Source organism: Dermacentor silvarum, chromosome 1 (genome assembly GCF_013339745.2).
Source record: "Dermacentor silvarum isolate Dsil-2018 chromosome 1, BIME_Dsil_1.4, whole genome shotgun sequence".
In the NCBI taxonomy this organism is placed as follows: domain Eukaryota; kingdom Metazoa; phylum Arthropoda; class Arachnida; order Ixodida; family Ixodidae; genus Dermacentor; species Dermacentor silvarum.
In genome coordinates this window covers 207,169,209-207,192,204 of record NC_051154.1, presented here as the reverse complement: position 1 = coordinate 207,192,204, position 22,996 = coordinate 207,169,209, and the positions used below count along the sequence as shown (strand labels likewise).

At 45.1% G+C, this 22,996-nt stretch overlaps 1 protein-coding gene across 1 annotated transcript in view; it reads right to left on the bottom strand.

Annotated features, from left to right (window-relative positions):
- The window catches only part of LOC119436695 (uncharacterized), a 110,211-nt gene that overhangs the window by 65,763 nt on the left and 21,452 nt on the right, over window positions 1–22,996 (bottom strand). Inside the window, exon 2 of the mRNA XM_037703658.2 lies at window positions 12,700–13,066. Coding sequence (XP_037559586.1) covers window positions 12,700–13,066 — 367 coding nt within the window. The remainder of the gene's footprint in view (window positions 1–12,699; window positions 13,067–22,996) is intronic.

Below are 22,996 nucleotides of genomic sequence, written 5' to 3'. Positions count from 1 at the left end.
AAACCCTGGCGCGGACCGGCGGCGGTCCGGTTGTGAGGGCTCCGTGACGTCACCCTCGTCGCTCTTGATTGGTTCTTCATCTCCCGGCACGCGGCATTTGCCGCAGAAATGGGTCTCGAACCCATTTCGATTTTGCAGCACGTTTCGATTTTGCGGCACGTTCTTGCCGCTAGCGTGGCCGTACCCTTACTTTCGGTCGGGCATTTCTAGAGCCTAGGGCTCGAAAATGAGGCCATGCTGGTTGACATGTAAATTAGCAAAACAAAATGGTAGCACGACTTGTTCACTTGATCTGGCTTTGTCTAGCTTCACGGTGGCAATGGTGATGAAACAAGCCTGTCATGGGTGGCTGCAGGCACACCACACTGCATCATTTAGAAACACTCTCCAAAAATTGTATAAGCTGTGATTGTTTCCCGGTGGACAGTGTCTATGGTGTAGCCCCTAGTCAGAGTTTAATTGTCCCCAACCACAGTTTTCAATAAGTTTAGAGCTCATTGAAAATAATTGTGCTCCTTGAAGGCTCTTGAATTTCTTTGGCAAATTTGAAGGATTTTCAAGGATTTCAAGGATTTCAAGGAGGCGCACAAACCCTGATTATTGTAGGAAGGTTTAAGAAGTTTCCTTAAAGTACCTTTTAAGTTCTTTACAGCAATTTAGCAGTTGACCCTGAAACCACATCCCAAGCCCGGGATAACGCAAAACTACTTGAATCTGGTTTTATTCCAAACCCACCATTTTAAGCTATCACGGAGGGGTCATGGAGGATTTGGAATAAAAACAGATTAGAATAGTTTTACATTATCCTGGCCCACAGCTTGCTTGCTTGCTACTAGGGAACAAAGGCTTCACAATGCACCAAAACGCCGCATAAAATGGGCTGTTTGTCAGATCATAAGAACTTTCCAATCTGTCAATTTCTTTCAAACATTTTTAAGTTTGACTTGCATTCCTGGAGGAGTTCTGCATATTCTCAAGCAAACAGTCCCATTGATGGTAACTTTTAAAGGGGCCCTCAGAGACATTTAACTGAGTACCGTGTCTATCAAAAAATATATATCCGAAGGACTTTTTTGAACACTGCATAATATGAACTGAGGTTACATGTGCTCCTTCAACCAAGCATAATTACATCTTTCCGTATGCCCAACGTAAACATGGCCACACGTAAATGGTATTCAACATTAGTTTGTGAACGTATGGTATCACAGCATTAGATTTCTGCATGTTGCTTCCATAGCTGCTTCTTTGTCTTGCGTCTTTTATTCTCTTGATTACTTCAGAAAAGCAGCTGTTAGGGGTGGGACAGCTGAAACAGTGTGTGAATCAATCTTTGGAGCAAAAAAAATTTTGTTTATGGAGGAGAATATTTTGAATGTGGAGCAAATAAACGGGGAAAAAGAACATTTCTGGAGCTGCAAATTTTAAATTTGGAGCATCTAACTTGTTGCAGATCACTCAAAATTGGGAGCACATTAGTGAAATAAGCAATCGCAATTTTTGCACTATTCCTACAATTTTGAATGAACTCCTACAGCATTTTATAAAAACTGCCTTCAATTTGTGACAGATCAAACTTCAGAGGGCACAAAAAACAGCCATGTCCTGCTTTCTAGTTTTTACAGGATACACCGAAGTCCAATAATTCCAACTCCCATAATTTGAGCTAATAGATAACTCGAACTGCATTTTGGGTCCAATCTAAGAAGCATACAATAAACTCTTTTCGTACTGCGCCCATTGGGAATGGTTAGCCCTCTATCGATGGTTTGAAACGCTACTTTCGAGACCTTCCGCACTGCTCACTGATATACTGCGCTATCGGACGTGAAGGAGGAGTTTTTTAAGCAGTTCGCTTTTTTCCCCCGAAGCGGTGATTTTTAAACGCACTCCCAAGTTTCCCGATCGTCAAAGCAGAACAAAAAAATGACCAGCTCCGAAAACAGCATGCGCGCTTCAGGAGATCACAAATATCGCGATTCCGCTGCCGCTGCGGCTGATCTTATGGATACATCAAATAGCAGCGAGTGAGAGGACGCTGACTTTTCGTCGGACTTTGAGTCTGAAAGCGATGACGTCACAAACCAGCCCGAAACATCGGCGGCCGCAACCCGCCACGCCCAACTTTGCAGTTAAATTTTTGTAGCAGAATACCTGTTCAATTAAACTTGATTTTTTCGGAGATAGTGCCTAATAGACTGCAATACATTTTGTATATCTCATGTTTTCGTAACATTTTTTTCTTAGTAGATACAAGCGTGTCTTTACAAACTTTGTTCCATTTTATCGCACAATTTTGATTTTAACAATTTATATTTTTTTATGACATACATCTCGTTAATAAAACTTTTATGCATGAAAAGTGCATTCGTTTTGCTGTCTGGTTATAGTATATTACATTAAATATTAAGTGAAGTAGTTCCTTCAGAAAAAAACATCTGCCGCAACATAAAAAACGCTATTTTTCCCATGGTAAGGAAAGAGTTTTAAATGAAGAATAAAGCTCAGTATTCAAACAAATAAACATACAAAACGATTATGTTATGCGAAATTCCCGTTTTCCACTGAATGCTTGTTGTGGAAATTTGTTCCAACAAAAAATGCATTGCATTTCTGTGGAACGCTATGGTGTTAATTTTTTTTTTTTTCTGTGCTATGCTCTCTGTACTGCAGCGCAATTTTAGAATACACTTACAATATTTCTGCACACTAATGGCAGAGACTATGCCACACGGCAGCAAAACTCAAGCTTCGTTTGTGTTTAGATGGTTACTTTGCACGCTCAAGGCATTCTTTCAGTAATTCAAAAGCTGATTTGTCTAAAAATGCTTTGTGACCCGATGTTTTTTCGACCATTAGCAGTGATTCTATGAATTTACAAGCATGCTTTCCCCAACAGCTGAGGCAGAGTGCTTCGGTATTCACGCCACGAATTACTGAGCTCGCTTGCTGCTTATTATCAATGCAGGCGTTACTAAATGCAGCCCCAACATGGTCATCAAGTTTTCAGTGCAAGTTTTTTCCCATGTTATCAGTCTAGATCAGCACAAACATGCACAAACACTTGGCTCCTTATTATGCATTTCTACGTTGAATATTTTATTTTCTATGGTTCTATGACATTTATCGCAGCCACCGCATGGGCAAAAATTAACGTGCTTCATGCGTCTTTAACGACTTGCGATGCAGTAGCTCACATATCGCAATGTTGCATTTCATCAAAGGGATTACTGATAACGTTATTTCAACATAAGCACCTAAATTGACTTTGAAACGAACGTCACGACACTAAAATACAACTTTAGTACTGCCACAACATTCCTTGCAAGTGACATGCAGCCCATTTGAAGCTTCTGCATTTACATTTTACACTGTGTACTCGTATTGCAGTAACCGAAACAACCATGCATAAATAAAATTAGCGAATTTAGTTATTTAAATGGGTATTAACCGTTGCCACGTAATAAGTCATTTAAAAGAACCACGGTGTCTTAAAAGTTAAACGACCGCAAGCAAGGACAGCTCATTTGGTCCTGCTGGCAAAAATAAATGCACACCTAATATGCGCATTAGCCTTTCACGGAATAAGTATGAAGATATATGCAACCTCATAGGTCCTCAACAAAACACACCCCTAGTGTGGAGATTCTCTTCAAATATTCATGTCATGGTGCAAGTACCACGCTTCTGTCAAGCGTTTATTGCAGAATTTGTATTCTTTTTCATGGCCCTGGCATGACGACAATCCTGGAAATGTGCGCATCAGAACGAAACTAGGTAGGAGATAGAAAACGAAGATAGGAATGTGACGATGCTCCTAAGAATACATTTATCGTTGTCCGTGTCATCATTTCCCTTCTGAATAACCGAAAATAAACTTGTGTGTTCATTTTATAATATCCAAGGGAAAAAAAAAGAAAAAACAGCACTGAATGGGTTAATACAAGGTAATCAAAGTATCTGAACACTTCTCTAACTAGTAGTCATCAAAGTATCTGAATGTATCTGAACACTTTAGTTCTTAAAGGGGCTCTGAAACACTTTTCTAACTAATCATAGAATGGCCTCACGTTGTCTCATGAATCTCGTGCCACAAAAACTTGTTGAATCCTTTATCTATGTGGAGACATACTATCCAGCTTTCCCTTTTATTTCACCGCTGCTAGTGTGCTGGAAGTTAACCAGAAGTGAAGCCAAGAGAGCAAAGCCCGGGCTGAAAGTTGAGTGCCACACTGGCTAAAAGGTTCATCGTGGCACACAATGGCAGCCACTGTAGACTACGCTAAGTCGCACGCCGCTGCCATCTCAGAGGTTACGCGCAGCGCCAAGATGAAATTATTTTTCTGCCTTTGTGACATCGCGGACATATATTTCTCATTTATATAACTCAAAACTAGCTATTATGTATTACTGAGAATTCTGTCGCGATCACAAAATCAGCCAAAAGAGTCGGTGGGCCTGCTGCTTTAGATGACGCTGTATACGGCAATGCGGCAGCAAGAGCAAGCAATGTTCTGCTAGTTTTTATACTAGATTGCAAATTCCCTGCTGCATGCAATGGAGAAATATTTGGCTCACATGTTCAGTTCAAAGCAGCCTCTACGACAGATTAGCAACGTTTTTTTGCTATGCTCAAAAAGTGTTTCAGGGCCCCTTTAAGCACCCCCAAACATATAAGACTGATCTACACCAGCAAGGAAAATGCTGCCCAGAGCAGGGGGCAGCTTCGAACAAACCCACATACCCCCTGCTTCGAACAAAGCCACATGCTTGTTTTCCATATGTACATATCTGTCCTACCAATAAATGTATATTCAAAACAAAAAGACAATCTCTAGAAAATTTTCTAAAGAAATTCCATTGTCTTCACAGTGGAATTCACATATTCACACACCAATACTTCATCTGCTCAGTATGAAGTATTGAGGTATTATGAGGATTAAACATATTCTGTGCTCCGTCCACTAAAGGTGCTTGCTCACCAAACTCAAGGGGTCGTTTAGTGTCGCTTCAATGCATTAAATGGCAAGAATGTCTCAGTAAATGTTCTCATAATCTCTGCTGTTATGAATTTTCATTGCTCAGATGAGAGCCACTGCATGAAGACTGCAAGAACAACATGATGCCCAACAAACTGTAGCGATCAAATGTAGATTGCCTGCTGAGCTGCCAGCACTGACACCACTTTCGTCTTGACATAGCATAAAACACATCTCAAGCTCTGCTTTTTTATTTTCATGCAATTAGCATTCTTTCAGAAGTTCATCCAGTGTGCAGTGTGTGTGCATTTGTATCAGCTTTTTCACACAAACTTCAGTCACTTGTTATCTGCCGCTTTCCAATGGGAGGAGGGGGGGGGGGGGGGGAGAAAGGAAAAAAAAAAAGGTTATGTAAAATTTATCTGATGCTGGGCAGCATCAAACCAGTGTCCATACCTGCCAAGTTCGGAGAAACTAAATCTGGGAGGATCTTCCGACGGGGGAGGGGGTCAGTACATCTATATACTCAAGTACTTACAGGAGAACTTCCTTACAATTTGATTTACAGATATACAAATGACCACATGAATATCCATGTCTCACTTTTTCAAGCAGTTCGTTGTTGCAAATTGTGCCTTCAAAAATTCTTTAAAATTTAATTAAATTCTCGGGTCCTGCGTCCCCCAACCACCATCTGGTTATGAGGCATGCCGTAGTGGAGGGCTCCGGATTAATTTCGATCAGCTGGGGTTCTTTAGCGTGCACCCAATGGACGGCACACGGGCGTTTTTGCATTTTGAACCCAACTAAATGCGGCCGAACCGCCGAGATTTGATCCCGCGAACTCGTGCTTAGAAGTGCAATGCCAAATCCAATAGGCAACCACGGCAGGTGTTCAAAAATTCTTCAGATAATGTTTGATTGTAACAAATTTCATTTTTTTCACATTTTGCGAGGATGACGTTTCCCACCGTCTTCTACGAGTGACACACGAACAAGCAGCACTGTGTCCCGATATTCTTTTCCCTATGTTAAATTGCCGCTCGCACTCTGCAATGCTCTGTGGTATCAACAAAATATCTAACGTCACTTCGGCTGAGCACTACATTAAAAATACTTTAAGATACTTTTCGCGCTAGCGCTCCTTGCTTTTAAAGCCATGAATGACTATAGGCCGGAATGCCAGAGCGGCTGACGCCAATTAGAACGATGGCAAGTCTAGTGTTGCTAGTTGCGGAACGCGGCATTCGCTCGCTAGCTTAATGAGACTAGGGCCACTAGGGCACCCAACAACCCCGTCAGCATAAGAAGCAGCTCTGCGGTTAACGAAAAAGCGCATGCATAGGGTTTCTCTACTACTTTTTAAACAATGTTTTGCATATTGAACTTCCAACTGGATTGGATTGGTTTGGATTCTATTTGCCAAAATGCCTTACAAAGCGCTGGATGCGGATAGGAACGGGACAAAACTGCAATTTTCGGGAGATTTCTCTGTCAACCGTACAACTGGGAGAAATGGTCCAAATACGGGAGACTTTGCAGGTGTGAGTGTCATACTGAACCAGTGTCACTGCAGTATTGTTACATAGCACAGCATATCCAAATGCAAGATTGGAGCCTGGTTACAGTACACGCCTCATACATAGCTTATTTCAGCTGTGGCAATATGGTGTGTTACTACACTGATGCTATGTTCATCGCATTACTCTCGACATTCATGGTTTGTACGGAAATTTCATTGTACTAAGGCCTCATTTAGGTATATATTTGTCATCCTGATTCCATGGATACCGCATTGCGATACCACACTGCATGTTTATATATAGGGTGTCTAAGCTAACGTTTAAAAAATCGGTGCAAGATATGATTACAAGATTTACAGTGTTCGGTCGTCAGAATGCTAGCTGGCACACATGGTATACCATGCACGCCATGAGTACCGTGTTTACTGTCACAAAGCCACCTGCTGAAACGTTAGTAAAGTTGTATATTGTGCATCACTCTGTGTGTCGTCTGTCTGTAGTCTGTCTGCCTCTGTGTGTGTGTGTGTGCGTGCATGTGTGTGGGCACCTACATATACCAATATATGGGTGTACACATTCTTTGAAACAGAGCACATTTTGCAAACATGTCTAGAACATTTACAAACAGCACAGCAGTCATGGAAAATCAGGCTTGCACAGCACAGCAGGAGGGTTCAGATAAAAACAATCACCGAGGGCGTCCCTACTATTTTTTTTATTTCAACAAAATATTTATGAGATAGCAAAATCCCTTCGTATATGAGAACTAAGCTTAATTTTTCTGCGCCATGTCTGTTTCAGCATTAAAAAAATCTTTACTGAGACAAGGCGTAAAATGTGGTTCACTTTGAAGCTTTGTTATATCACTGTCTTGAGATGTGTGCAAGTTGCTGCTGCTAGACAAGTAGCAGCCTACAGTAGCATTTACATCGATTCACGCAGGAGAGCCACTACTTCTGAAGAGCCTCAAAGCAACATTCTTTTGCGTTGCTGCCAACCTATGAACTTCAAGATACGTTAAAATCCTGTGGACACGACATCAAGAAAGAATGGAAAAGGAGGAAATGGCACTCCGTTTTCTGCACCTTTTGCATAAGATGAGCAGAGCTTGTCAAACACATACTCGCAAAAAAAGACTAACGATGAGCCCAACTCATTCAGCCATTTTATTTTTCATGCAGCCCTCAAGATTATTTGAGCTTGTTCGTTGCTCTGTGCTTGATTTAAACACCATATGGCATAAGAAGCATGTTGAAGAATGAAGTACTGAACATAGACTTCTTGGTTTTATTTTTGTGTAACCAGGCGTCTATTTCAAAATGGCATCCTCCATGAAGATGTTGATGTATGCGATTTTATGCCAGGGCCAGATATGGCCAAAGAGTGACGAGTTTTAAATGTGTGAACATTTCTATGCCTACCCAACGAGTCCGTCACTAATACGAATACAATGGCTCATACCCCCCTAAACAATGGATAATTAGCCCGTAAGCAAGCAAGCAATGCAATGGTTCACACCCACGTAACGCAGGGGTTACAAGCGCTGAGCAAAGTGAAGCGAACAGTTACATTCGCTGAAATCACCGCCACAACACACAGAACAGCATACATTTCAATAAAGAACAAGCTTAAAACAAGCATCCGAACCATCAATAAAACATTGCAAATGTAGTGGTGGTTTTGCAACAACTTCGCAGGACATCCAGGTCAATAAGGACCGATAACAGTTGATTAGGGTCGGACCATATTCGATAAGATTGATAACGACCGTTGAGGGTTAATAACAGTTTATACTGGTCGGATAAGTTTCGTAACATTGATAATGACAACAGGCTGCGTGGAGATGCACAAGCGGCACAATGCTTACGCATACTTAGACAACTTCCAGAGAAATTTCTGCGTAAATTTTTTCAATGAGTCATCTATGAAATGCAGCAATGAACTGCAAATGATGGATGCAGCATGGCTGCAAAGGGGCCTAAAATCAGTCGCTGCAACTTCAGTAAGATATATCAGTATTAAAACAATGACAATGACTACAGATGTGCGCTATGACAATAAACGTTTGTTACGAAGGGTTGACGTAGTAAAACGTGTCAGTGAAGGCAGCACTAGTGCCTCAACAGGGCCCTTCAACTTGCTTATCTGACTTCTGTCACTAATGTAATTCAATTTTTCGTTGCATTTTACCGCTGTTCTTTCAGGTTTTCTGTTTTGTTTGTTGTTTTTATTGTTTTTTGTGTAACAAAAGTGCACCAATACTAAGGCATAGAGCTGTTCTTGGGCACTTTCAGAAATAAATGAAATGAATTAATTATTTCGCTAGGTTAGTATACTTAGTATTGAATAGTTTAATTGATTTCAGATAGCCTTGTAAGCATTTGATTCAGAGAGTTCAGCTTCGTCAATTAGAGTAATACTGCAATACAGTGTGTTGTGTTGAAATGTGCAAACAAGAAAAGCCAAAACGATGTGCGCTACAGCTAATAAAACTATAGGATTTCTACGTTGGCATCTTCGTCATCTCCATCTGCCATTCAACAACTGGCCTACCAAACCTTTGTCTGGCCTTAACTTGACTATGCTTCATCAATCTGGTCGCCTCGTCAAAAGTATTTGGTGGATAAGTTGGAATCCATCCAAAATTGTGCTGCCTGTTTCATAACAAGCCATTACAATCGTAAACCCAGCGTTAATCAAATTAAATGTGATATGCTTATTAACTCGTTTTTCCGCTGTTGTATTCCTATTCTATGCCTGTTTCCAATTCGTGGTCTTGGTCGTCTCTAGCTTGAAATGCCTTCGCACACATCTAGTTGACTTCTTATTCATCTCAGCTTCAAGCGCATTTTCGGCCGAACAATCTCAACAATTCATAAGTCGTTTTCATTTTTCATAACAGTGTTTTTTTTTTTATTGTTCCTGCACTTACGCACACTTCTTTCTTACAATGTATAGTTTGTTTCATTGCTTGTGTGAACAATTTAGTACTTCCTGTATTTTGATCGTTCCTTTTTACGAAGAAAAGGGGGACCGACAATATTGATCAAATTATCTGGCAGATCGAATTAAACAAGATGCAGAAAAAAAGCACCAAAACACACCTTTGATTCATTAGGCAATACTTGCACAGATTCCAACACAGCCCCAAATCAAATGCACGCCCACTTTCTGTATCCAAAGTAGAAAACTAACATATAACTGACATTAAAGCCCTTAAACAAAATAGAAATTTAACACGCACCTGACTTTTTAGCAAGAAAACTTGGCAAAGGTCTAATATGTGTTGCAAAATGGTGGCCAGTGTTTTCAAAGTTAAGTTCGCCGAACGGTAAAACATACAAATGCCGCTAAGGCGGTTTTCGTTTCGTATTTGATTGCACCGCATTGATTGCATTGCATTGCATCAGGTAAATACCGTATACAGTCAACGACCGTCAAAGAGCCGTGGTCAACGACCACGACTTTTTTTTTTTTTTTTATGAGCCAAAACCAGTCTTTTACGCGCTATCTTGTTTTTTTCTCTTCTTTTTGTAGTTAGCTTGGCCCAGGTTAGCTGGAACACACTCATGTACATTTACATCAACCTGGCTGCCATCTTAGGTCTCTAGCACGCCAAGAACATGCGTTAAAATAAAGTGACAGACAACAGATGCCACTCACTGTCTGAATCGGTGTAAGCGAAACTTTCAAAGATTACTGCGCAAACGGCACACCAGTGTAAGAAGCGCGCGTTCGTTTTCGGCGACGAGCACGTCCCGAACGTAACCCACTCAAAATGGTGAAAGCTGCGACGGCGCACAAATAGACAAGGTAAACGACAAATTCAGCACAGTGGTAATCCTCCGAAAATCGGCTCCTCTCAAAAAACAAACCATGTTGATGTACTAATAATAATAATAATTGCTGGGGTTTTAAGTGCCAACACCAAGATCTGATTAGGAGGCATGACGCAGTGGGGACTCTGGATTAATTATGACCACCTGGAGCTTTTTAACGTGCACCTAAATCTAAGTACACGGGTGTTCCTGCATTTCGCCTGCATCGAAATACGGCCGCTGTGGCCGGGAATCAAACCCGCGTCCTCGAGCCAACAGCGCGACACCTCACCTGCTAAGCTAACACAGTAGTTCTACTTTCTAGCATACTTGGCCCGCTTTCCCCGTAGTTCGATTCTCATCTCCGAGGAGGATCCGATATTAGGTCCAACCTATCGAAATGAATCTCGAATCTAAGCACGAACAAAAATTAATCTCACAGGGAAAGAAAAATGGCAGTAAAGCTTAGCGTGAGAAACGTGGAGCCGGTCGAAAGCTGTGCGCGGCGATACTTCACCCAGAAGCCATGGCCATGAACATACTGAAGCATGTCTTCTACCCGTGCTTTCCTTCTTTCATGTCAGCGCCACGATCGCCTGACCCTATTTTATTGTTCTCACTTTCTTGGCACAGCCATGTAAGTACAGTGTACTGTGAAAAACCCTTTACTTCCTAACTCATCCCGATGCCCGGGGATAGGGTGTCTGACAATGAAGCGGGTTGTTAGTTTAAGTGCATCAAATATCAAAGCCACCGGCACAGACAGCGGCGCAAAAAGGGGAGGGGGGGGAATTTCGCGCTTGCACACACGCGCAGCCAGCTCAGCCAGCTAAAACGTAGCCTTCGAGATTTGTTTCTACTCCATCAGAGCCACCTGTGGAGCGTGGATTAGGACGCCATGTATAGCCCAAACGAAGCCAAGTCGCAGATTTTTAGTAGCCAAAATATAGCCACATAGTCAACTCGTCCAAGTCGACGGCAAAAATGTTTTTCTATAGCCCAATTTAGCTATAAATAGCCAAACCTGGCAACACTGTTCGGCCAGTGCGTCTTCGGGCGCAGCTCTTAATGCTATGGCGTTCTGAGTCTAGAGACAGCTGTCACACATGATCCTCACTAATACCCTATTTTAGCTTTCCTTTCATAACAGCAAGGCAAAACGCAAAAGCCAACAATTTACTTGCGAGGCAAAATAAACTCACCCACATGGCATCAGAACCACATATTAAAAGGAAACCTCAGGCCGCCGCATAACCACTTAGCAATAGTTATGCAATTGTGCGATAATGAGTGCTTGTTAACAATTCATATTTTTTACTGCCAAGCGATATTCCCGCCACCTCGCTCATGCTGCGTAGTATCACATATTAAAGAGAAATCAACACATCACACCAAATCACTAAAGCAAAACATTCACGTATTACTGCGACTCCTTGATTTCTTGATGGTCACACATTGCATGCTAAACATGGGCAGTCATTAGCCTTACTAAGGCTAAATGCTTCAGTACATTCTTGAAAAATGCAAACCAGTTTTTACAGCCATGCTAAAACCCCAGAGGAAATTATCTTTAAAGATATGCACTCCAAGCGTGCACATGTAAACAAGTAGGGCGTACCAGACGACATTGCTCCGCACTATCCGTGCTTCAGCCAGTGCCCGCCAGGTGGCGACTGCTCGATCTTGTAGAAAATAGGGGTCACCAACGGGGTTAGGCGCGCATGCATACTGAGTGGTCAAGTTCAGATTATTTAGCGAAGGCCAATTTTAGGATCGACACAGCGAAAGTTTGGGTTCATAGAAACGTATGTGCACCGGCTGAGACCTTCGGTCCAGGATCTAATTAATAAAAAAATCCAATATAAACAAAGTCAAATTAATGGAAGTCGACTATATATATCTATTAAAAATTATTTTTCTACAGGCATATTAACTTTGCATGATTTAGCAACCAACTTCCCATTGCAAGCAGCTGAATAGACAGGTGATCTGAGCATGGGCTTAGTCTTGATTTGAACTCACCAGACTTGTCAGATGAGGTACAATGGCAATGTGCCAATATCATCAACAAAAAGGCTGCTGTGGGTGCATTCATGAATTGCAGAGCAACCACGAAAGAAAAAACTTCTTTAAATGTTTAGAAAAAAAAATCGTGGAAGACTGCCACAGTTCGATGCATTATGTCAAATTTATATTCCTTCTCACTATTTTAACACTGTTTAATCAGCACACATTTAATGTAATATCAAGACTCTCAAGCATGTGGATACAGGCTTGCAGGCCTATTAAAAGAGCATTTTCTGTTGGTTTTAATTGTTGTTTTATGATGCTATTAGGCCCTGCACAAACAACAGTGCTGATTCACAAGAGACTCCTCACCCGCTTTGGAATGGTTCGTGCTTTCGTCGGTGTTTGCATCTTGGCTGAATGCCTGGATGGACTGATGGTTCTGTAGGCTCAGTTTGGCATGATTCTGGCATTGGTGGCTTCATGCCTGCCGGTCGTGTGTCTGGGTGGAATGAGTGACCTGTAGGCCTGCTTCGCCCTGATTCCGGTATTTGTGGTGCCATGCCTGCAGAATGAATGTCATGCTGGAGTGACCGCTTTGTAGGCCTACTTTGCAAAGCTTCCAGCTGTTGTGGCTCCATGCCTGTAGGGTGCATATCTGAACGGAGTGATTGCCCTGTAGAATTGCTTTGGTATGAATCCAGCCTTCGTGGCTCCATATCTGCATGAAGTGGTAGCCCTGCAGAAAAAAAAAAAAATACCATAAAAAAAGGCTCCTCAAAATGTCTCCCACTCGAATTACAGGTGACCAAGGCAACTATTGGCTCTGACCAAGGGGATCAGAGCAACCAACCAAATACGCCATTAGGAGCATGTAAAGTAATATTAGAACATTAAAAGGACAATAAGTGGCACTCGGGGTACTACATGCCATTTTAACACAGCCTGTTATAACACAGACTTCCTAATAACTTTAACAGCTTATTTGACTTTATTAAACTTATTATATATTTGATTTATCGGTTTTTGGCTCATTGGGTATCTGCCATTAGGTAAGGCCCGTATGGGCCCCTCCTTGACCATACCTCCAGAATGGGTATGTGTCTGTGACACAAGAGGTATAGAAAAAGACAGCTTCTTGTAGGCGAAAATAAGAAAAAAAATTTTTTTTTCACATTTCTTAGCTCCAGGTTGATGTAGAGCATTTATTTTTGCTTGACTGGACCCCTGCATCATCCTTGGTCAAATAAGCCTTTCCCATAATCACCATGAGCATGTTGTGATACGCTTTTAATTATTTTCTCAAAACAATTTCTAATAGTGCTACAGTTTTGAGGTGACAATATCTCTGCTTCTACTTATCATATCACAACAATTCTGACATGGAACATCTTTAAAATCAGTCAAAGAGATTGCTTGCTAAAACCGCATGTAACTAAAACATGTTACAGTATTATAGTTTAACACATGATGTATTAACCCTTTGTCAGGCGCGAGAAATCTACTCATGGTTTCAGCTATACCTCTTCCCAATTGAACTGTACCACATGGAAGAACAGCAAAAAAAATATTTCTTGGACAAGAATAGTATCTGAAAAATCTGCGGGACAACACCTGTCCCAAAGATAACTTGAGGACACGAGCGAAGGTGGGACACACGTTGTCCCTCTATACACCTTGGTATTCGTCCTTTCAGACTCTGAGGTGATTCTTATGAGTTCAAAGCACGCAATGCAAAGAGACACTTGGCATGCTTTACACACAAGTTTTGTGCATGTTTCCTGCGAAGTGTTTGACCACCATTGGCACCTTTTGCGCGTAGTGGTGGTGCACGGGTAGTGCTCTTTCACGTTGAACCGAACCTCTGTTGGTACCGCTTTCATAATTGAGGAGTTCTTGCTTCCTCTCTTGTGATATACTACACTGCGCCGGCACTTGCGAAAGCTCCTCCCATTGATGAGCTGTCTGCACAGTATCACCCGAAACAACAGGTATGTCATGCCGTTCCAGTAGTAGTGCTGGACGTCATCAACCACTACGTTCAGCATATTTGCAGGAAGCTAAAAACAATGGCTCACTCTCATGCCAAAGCTGTCTACAGTTGATCTAACTGCATCACTGGAGTGCAAGAAAAAAAATTTTGCACTTACCGGTCAACTTATTCGTAGCGCATGAGCAAGGAAATTCACGCGCTTGAAGAGCGACGACAGCCGAAAAACAAGAGAAAGCAAAACAACTCGAACTATTAGTGCCCCCTACCAATTCAAATAAAAACTTAAAATTATATTTACTTTATCTTCTAAGAGATAGCGCTACCGGTTTCTGTGGAGCTACGTATGTCCCGCTGTGCACTTGGGGCAGCTTTCGCTTGTGGTTGCAGGTGGGACACATATGTCCCAGTGACCAACAAAGGGTTAATGACTAAATACAACACGCATCTAGCAATATCTTTGCAACCTGTTACACCCACATGCTTTACTTTGGTATCATTGCTGGAGTGCCAAAAGACCCTCTGGAAAGCAAGCAGGCACACTACAAATAGTGAGCGAGCGTGATTGCAAAATTAGACCATACGACCCCCAACAAGCTATAACATAAGTTATGCATGCAAGCGTTCTAATGCGTTATTAAATGTAAACTGTGTCTTTGGTTACCTCATTTCTGTACCCTAGTGCCCATAAACACTCTCAAGCAGGCACAAGATGTTTCATGTCGCCTATTATGGCTGCGTCCCTGATACAGCCTACCCAAATTTTTTGTCAGAAAGGCAGACAATGAGAGTGAAGTAGGCTTAAAATATTAACAAATACTATTACAGAATTTTTTAAAAGTAATAATTTGTCCTGTGTTACTACGAGTTCCTACTGTAAAAAATTCCTGGCTCTCCCGTAATCGAAAGTAGATGCAAGCATGAAATAGCTACCGGCAAAAGCAGAGTGGTGCCACGACCATACGTAGGCAGTGTGGGAGAATACTCACTCACACTCACTCACCATATTTTTTTCCAGGCCCCGCACTCACTCACGTTCACACTCACCTCCACTCACACTCACAGCAATCACTCGCACTCACAGGCGCTCACTCGCATTCGCACTCACAGGCGCTCACTCGCATTCGCACTCACTCGCACTCACCTCCACTCACTCACAAGCACTCACCTGCACTCACACTCACTGGCACCTGCACTCACTGGCACTCGCACTCACTGGCACTCGCACTCACTCACCTGTACTCACACTCACTGGCACTCACTCGCACTCACCTGCACTCACACTCACTGGCACCTGCACTCACTGGCACTCGCACTCACTGGCACTCACCTGTACTCACACTCACTGGCACTCACTCGCACTCACCTGCACTCACACTCACCTCCACTCACACTCACTGGCACTCACTTGCACTCACCCCTTTGAAATGAGTGCGAGTGTGAGTGAGTGCACTCATGAGTCACTGTGCCGATCTACACCGCTCACAATTCGTGTATATTCATAACGAAGCTTCCAATTTAACACCTGTTGCATCGGGAGTGCGCCAAGGCAGTAATTTGGACCCAGTTTTATTTTTAATATACATAAAAGATTTGCCTTCCCGATTACATGGTAACATCCGTCTATTCTCTGACTATTGTATTTTGTACCACAAAATTAATCACAGTGATAATCACCATATACAAAATTCTGCCTTTTCTTGGTGTCAGGAGTGGCAGATGACTCTAACACCCAAAAATCTGTAACGCTAACTGTAAGAAAGAAACAGATTTTTGGGTTTACCTACATTATTAATGACACGCCTCTCAATTGTGCATTTCAGCATAAATATTTAGGTGTCACTTTAACATACGCTCTCCGATGGGAAAGAAATGTTAACAAATTAACCTCAAGTGGAAATAAATGTACATGCTGAGCACTAAAGTGACTCTTCTTGCTGAGAAGACACTTTTGTCTTGCGTCCCCAGATACAAATTTCCTAGCCTACAGAATGCTTGTTCGACCATTGCTGGAGCACACCAATATTGTTTGGTTTCCGTACACAAAAGAACTCACTGCAAGAATGGAAGGGGTGCAGAAGAAGGCAATAAGGTTCTGTTTTAATAAATACAAGTTAACGGATTCATTGACTGAATTATTAAAGAGAGCTGGTTTATTAACATTGCAAAGTAGAGCAAAACTAGCACGACCAAAGTTTTCGTTTCAATTTATTCATGGTGACAAACATTGACGTATCTGTACTAAGTTCTTCGAATCATTCTAGGTCAACACGCCAGAAGCACTCTCGAACACCTAAAGAATACCCTTTAACTCAAATTGCTGTAAATGTTCATATTTCCTTAAAACAAATAGAGAACGAAATGAACTTAGTTGTTCCGTTACTAATGTTTATCTTTAAATATCTTCTTCATAGCTTCGAGCGGCCGCCAACTTGGAACAGCGTTCGCTTGGAGCTTGCCCCTCGCTGATCATTGACGAGGGCACGGCAGGCAGACAAGACGTAAAACTGGTTTAATACATGGCTACAGGCGAGCGAACATGGAGAAACAGAGCGACTAGTGCATGACAGCAACTGCAAAAAAGTTAAGCTGAGCTCTTATCTACAGTGCAGGGCACTCTTTCTTTATATGCCGTCCGGGGTTCTGTCTTCACAGCACTGAGTCTGGAACAAACAATGTCAATGCGGCTTTATGCTTTTGAGGATGCGTTGGCATTATATGTGTGCTCGCACGTGGCGCGCCGTGCATTCTTTGTGTTTTGAATGAAAAAAGAAAAGAACTATTGCGGGGTGCAGCGCACGCGCATAAGAAAAACGCATCGAGCACAGGCAAAAAACACACACACACACACACACGCACACAGCCTGTGCGCGCGACATGGGGGGCGGGGGGGGGGGGGGGCGGAGCGGGTAACGAGTCGGCCAAGTCGGTATAATAAAAACATACAGAAAAAAAGGAGCTGCTATCGAGAGGAGGAGGTGCCACGCAGCTTCTGTTTCTGTTGCCATGATGACGTAAACCACCGTGTGCGCCGCGCCGCCATTTTTATACAGTATCGCCCGCCTGTAAGGGCCGTAACTTAAGGGCACCTTCGCACCAGCGTCGAAAAGAGCGGCTGCACTAACTCGACCAATGGGAGCCATGCGGAGATTTGCACGGCGGTCTGGAACACGAGACACGGTCTGGTCCAACCAGGAACGCAGGCGCAAGATAGGACCATAAATGGGCACAACCGTCTCATACGCGCTCCTCCAAGCACCCAGCGCCAACTTGTTGCGTCGGCAGACGGAGAGAAGGGGTGAGCATTCAAAGGAGGAGTAGGCGCCGTTGGTATGCACGAGCACATACAGCTCGCGTGACTTGCAACGGTCATGTCTCACTGCCTCGTCGGCGCCTCCCTAAAGCTGACGAGCCTTACGCATCACGGCCCTTTGGCGCCGTCTGCAAACGTCTTCGGATGCCCAATTCTTTATGTATGCACTTTGTGCTCGCGCTAACGGTTGCCACAGAAGCGCAGTGTAACATTAGCTATGGTGGAAATGAATGGACATGCTGAGCAGTTTCTGTGAACAATTTCTTTTTAAACCTGTATCGCAATTTTTGTTGAATAATCTCATCGCATCATTGCACATCCTGTCATTTTCATGATTTCTACGTTTTTACAAGCTTATTGCTACTAATAATTTCATGTATTAATTCTGCTAGTGTTTTAGTGCTTTCCATGCATAAATTACTTGATTGTGCTTCTTTTGTATTTATATTGTTACGGGGAGTATTTAATTAACCGTGAACGGCTAGCGCTTGCCTAGTCAAGACTGCACAGAGCGCACAGGTTCCAGCAGGTTTTCAGTCCGACAAGAGAGCCTCTGACCCAGCCCCACTACAATGTCTTTGTCTTTGCCATTGCTCGTGGCATTATCCCCGGCCGATGAAGCACCGTCCCGGTGCTTGTTGTGATCAAAATGGATTATCACAGTTGTAAAGTTTGAGGTGGGAAACATGTACGATGTCAGTTCGCGGTGCGGCAGTCGATGAGGTGGATGCCATGGGAGATATCTCATAGGTGACAGGAGTCACCTGGCGCAGCACGCGATAGGGTCCGACGTACCGCGACATTAACTTTTCACACATGCCGACGCGACGAGATGGGAGCCAGAGAAGGACGAGAGAGCCCGCTGGAAAATCAGTATCCCGGTGTCGACGATCGTAGATGGCCTTTTGTGCGGTCTGCGATGACGTGAGCCGAGCGCGGGCTACTGTGCGCGCGACGAGCGCACGCGTGATGACATCTTGCGCATAGGAAGTCGTGGACGTGGAGGCCGGATCAGAAGGGAGCAAGGTGTCAAAGGGTAGTAAGGGATGGCGTCCAAAGAGAAGATAGAAGGGTGAGTAGCCGGCAGTTTCATGACGCGATGAGTTGTATGCAAATGTGACGAACGGGAGCGCAACGTCCCAATCATGGTGGTCATCGGAAACGTACATGGAAAGCATGTCGGTCAGTGTACGGTTTAAGCGTTCGGTGAGTCCATTAGTTTGAGGGTGATATGAGGTCGTGAAGTTGTGATGAGTAGCACATGATCGAAGTAGATCGTCAACCACACGAGACAGGAAGCAGCGACCGCGATCTGTGAGTAGGTGACGTGGAGCACCATGTTGGAGGATGACATCGTACAGTAGGAAGTCGGCTACGTCTGTGGCGCAGCTGGTTGGCAACGCTCGAGTAATTGCAAATCGAGTGGTATAATCCGTAGCGACTGCAATCCATTTGTTGCCTTTCGTGGAAATTGGAAAGGGACCCAGCAAGTCCAGGCCCACTCGATGAAATGGCTCGGCTGGAACGTCAATTGGCTGAAGGAGACCAGCGGGTAGAGTCGCAGGTTTCTTCCGACGCTGACACAGGTCACAAGATGTTACGTAGCGGCGAACGGACCGATAAAGGCCCTTCCAGAAAAAGCGTCGCCGTATGCGATCATAAGTTCTGGAGACGCCTAAGCGCCCGGAAGTGGGGGCGTCATGAAACTGGATGAGGACATCCCTGCGCAGATGATGCGGGACAACGAGCAGGAGTTCTGCGCCGTCGGGGTGCATGTTGCGGCGGTAAAGAACATTATCCTGAAGCAAGAACATGTTGAGGGAAGGGTCGAGGGTGCCGGATTGCAGACGGTCAATAAGAGAGAGCAAAGATGGATCTCGACGTTGTTCGTCGGCCACATGGGTGAAGTCTGTTATCGCCAAGACATAGGTGTCGGGGTCCGTTTCAGTGGAGTCGGATGGTTCAACGGGATGGCGGGAGAGGCAATCGGCGTCATTGTGTAACTTGCCAGATTTGTACACTACCGAGAACGTGTACTCCTGTAATCGTAATGCCCAACGGCCGAGCCTCCCTGTGGGGTCTTTGAGTGTTGAAAGCCAGCAGAGCGCATGATGATCTGTTATGACCACGAACGGCCGTCCATATAGGTACGGACGGAATTTTGCGACAGCCCAGACGAGAGCTAAGCACTCCCGCTCAGTGATTGTGTAATTCTTCTCCAACTGTGACAGAAGACGACTAGCATACGCTATCACACGGTTGGCTCCGTTCTGTGTTTGGGCGAGGATAGCACCAATGCCATGGCCGCTAGCGTCAGTGCGAAGTTCTGTTCTAGCAGCCGGGTCAAAATGAGCCAGCACAGGTGGTGTAGTGAGGGCAGAAATCAACGACGCAAAGGAAGACGCTAGGTCCGCGCCCCAAGAAAAGGCCGCATCCTTCTTGAGTAGGTCCATGAGGGGTCGAGCAATGTCCGCGAAGTTGAGAACAAAGCGGCGAAAGTAGGAGCAGAGCCCAAGAAAGCTGCGTACTTCTTGAGTGGAGCGTGGAACTGGGAACTCGCGGACGGCACGGACCTTGTCAGGGTCTGGTTGGACACCAGTAGCGTCGACTAAGTGTCCAAGTAATTTGATCTGGCGGCGCCCAAAGGTACACTTAGACGAATTGAGCTGGAGGCCAGCCCGGCGAAAGATGTCGAGAATGGCCGACAGACGAGGGAGGTGGCTGTCAAAGCTGGGCGAGAAAACGATGACGTCGTCCAGATAACAAAGACAGGTCGACCATTTCAGACCGCGTAGAAGAGTGTCCATCATGCGTTCAAAAGTTGCAGGAGCATTACACAACCCAAAAGGCATAACCTTAAATTGGTAGAGGCCGTCGGGTGTGATGAATGCGGTCTTCTCGCGGTCGCGGTCATCGACGGCAATTTGCCAGTATCCCGAGCGGAGATCTAGCGACGAGAAATATTTGGCACCATGGAGGCAGTCGAGCGCATCATCAATTCGTGGGAGAGGATACACATCCTTCTTCGTTACCCGATTGAGATGGCGATAATCGACGCAGAACCGCCAGCTGTTGTCCTTCTTTTTCACAAGCACTACAGGGGATGCCCAAGGGCTAGAGGAAGGCTCTATAACATCTTTATCAAGCATTTTCTCTACCTCCTTTTGGATGACTTCGCGCTCAGAGTGAGATACTCGGTAAGGGTGCTTGTGAAGGGGGCTGGCGTCTCCAGTGTCGATGCGGTGGGCCACTACATGTGTACGTCCTAGTGGACTGTTCGCAACATCAAATACGTCCAGGTACGAAAATAGGACACCACGGAGTGCTGCACTTTGGGAAGGTAGGAGGTCGGGGGATATCATGTTGTCCAGAAGTGCCTGGGTTGGCGCCAGTATGGCAGGTTGCGTCGCGGTCTCAGCGTCAGCAGCGAATGCAGAAACAATACATTCTTCCAAAGGTGACAGTTCGGCTAGTGAAATTCCTTGAGGAAGAACATGGGTCGAAGTAGAAAAGTTGAGGACTGGAAGCAACGTTTTGTTGTCAGCAATAAGCACGACGGTATGGGGAAGTGCGATGTTGCGCAAAAGGATCAGATCTGTGAGGGGAGCGACCACATATTCACCATCAGGGACTGGGGGAAACGGTGACATAAGGACGTAGGTAGCAGCCTGCGCGGGTAGTCGTAGAAACTCCAGGGAACGTAGGCGAGCGTTACTTGATGCTGTGTCATCAGGACACAATGGCAGTTCGAGCCGCAAAATGCCAGAAGAACAATCGATGAGGGCAGAGTGGGCGCTCAAGAAGTCAATGCCAAGAATGACATCATGTGGGCAAGCGTCGAGAACGGCGAAGAGAACTGAAGTGTGGTGGCCGGCAACAGTAACGCGGGCAGTACACATGCCAAGAACAGGTGTTCGGGTGCCGTCAGCTACTCGCACAGTAGGAGAGACGGCAGGTGTCAGCACTTTGCGTAGGCGGCGTCGGAGCGTAGAACTCATAACAGATATGTGGGCGCCAGTATCGATGAGAGCAGTAACGGGCACGCCGTCGACGAGAACACCGAGCAAATTGCGTCTTGAAGTAGGGGTCGATAGAGGTTTTGCGGTCCTTGTCGTCAATGCAGCCTCACCTCCCGGAGCTGCACTGGCTAGTTTCCCGGGTGGTGTCCAGAGGAAGCCGGAGAAGGAGAGCGACGGCGTTGAGGGGAGCGCGACTGGCGACTCTGAGGTGACGGCGATCAGCTGGACCAGTGTCCTTGTGCGGCAATATCGGCGTAGGTCGATTCTGAGCGCGAAGAAAGACGGTGAGGATCACGGGCCGGGAGTTGGTCGTCAAGAAAAGATGTGCTGTAGTACGGGCCACGATCTTGGCGGCGGTGACCGGGGAAACTTGGTCGGTAATTCCGACGATTGCGGCAGTGGCGTGAAATGTGGCCGACGCGAGAGCAAGAAAAACAGATTGGTCGATCGTCAGGCGTCCTCCACTCAGAAGGGTTGCGGTAGCGGGGTGTGAACCGAGGAGCGGAAGCGGCAGCAGCAACAATTGGGGCGTTGTGGTGTTCATTGGGAGGACCGGACGCGCACATGGGCGGAGGGGCGTAACTAGGCGCTTGTGGAAATACGACGCCCATATTGGCAACCTCCTGACGTACGACGGCCTGAATGAGAGAGATTGTCGCCAAATGGTTGTGAGCAGGTGCCTGATAAGCGGCTGGAGCCATGGCTTCGAGCTCCTGGCGAATAATCCTGGCCAAGTTGTTAGGCGGCGAGAACGGAGGGGGCGTCACGGGATCATCGCACGAGGATGTCGCAGCTGTATTCGGGAGTCTGTTAAAGCGCTGAGTAATCCGCCTGCTTTTGGCTTGTTCAAACCGCCGGCATTCAGTGATAATGGAGTCAACCGTGGTGCAGTTCTTACACATGAGGATGTTGAAGGCATCGTCAGCTATGCCTTTCAACACGTGGCCAACCTTGTCCGTCTCTGGCATGTCTTTGTCAATGGTACGGCACAAGGCTAGTACGTCTTGAATGTATGCGACGTACGACTCCGTGGACGTTAAACTCCGTGCATGTTAAACCACACCCGAGCCGTGCCCCGTAGGTAGAAAATGACGTTGGCAAGCATTAGAGTCTCATCCCACCTGTGGTGCTTGCTGACGCGCTCGTACAAGAGGAGCCAATCGTCGACGTCTTTGTTGTCCGTGCCGCAAAACGTGCCGGGGTCGAGGGGCTGCGAAAGGACCACGGTCGGCGGCGCCGCAGGCGCGGGCTGCGATGACTGCGTACTGTCTTCGGCCATGGAGGCGGGAGAAACGTGGCGTCCGCTCCGAAGATCCAGGGCCGGGTGGAATAGAGCCCGCAACCTCC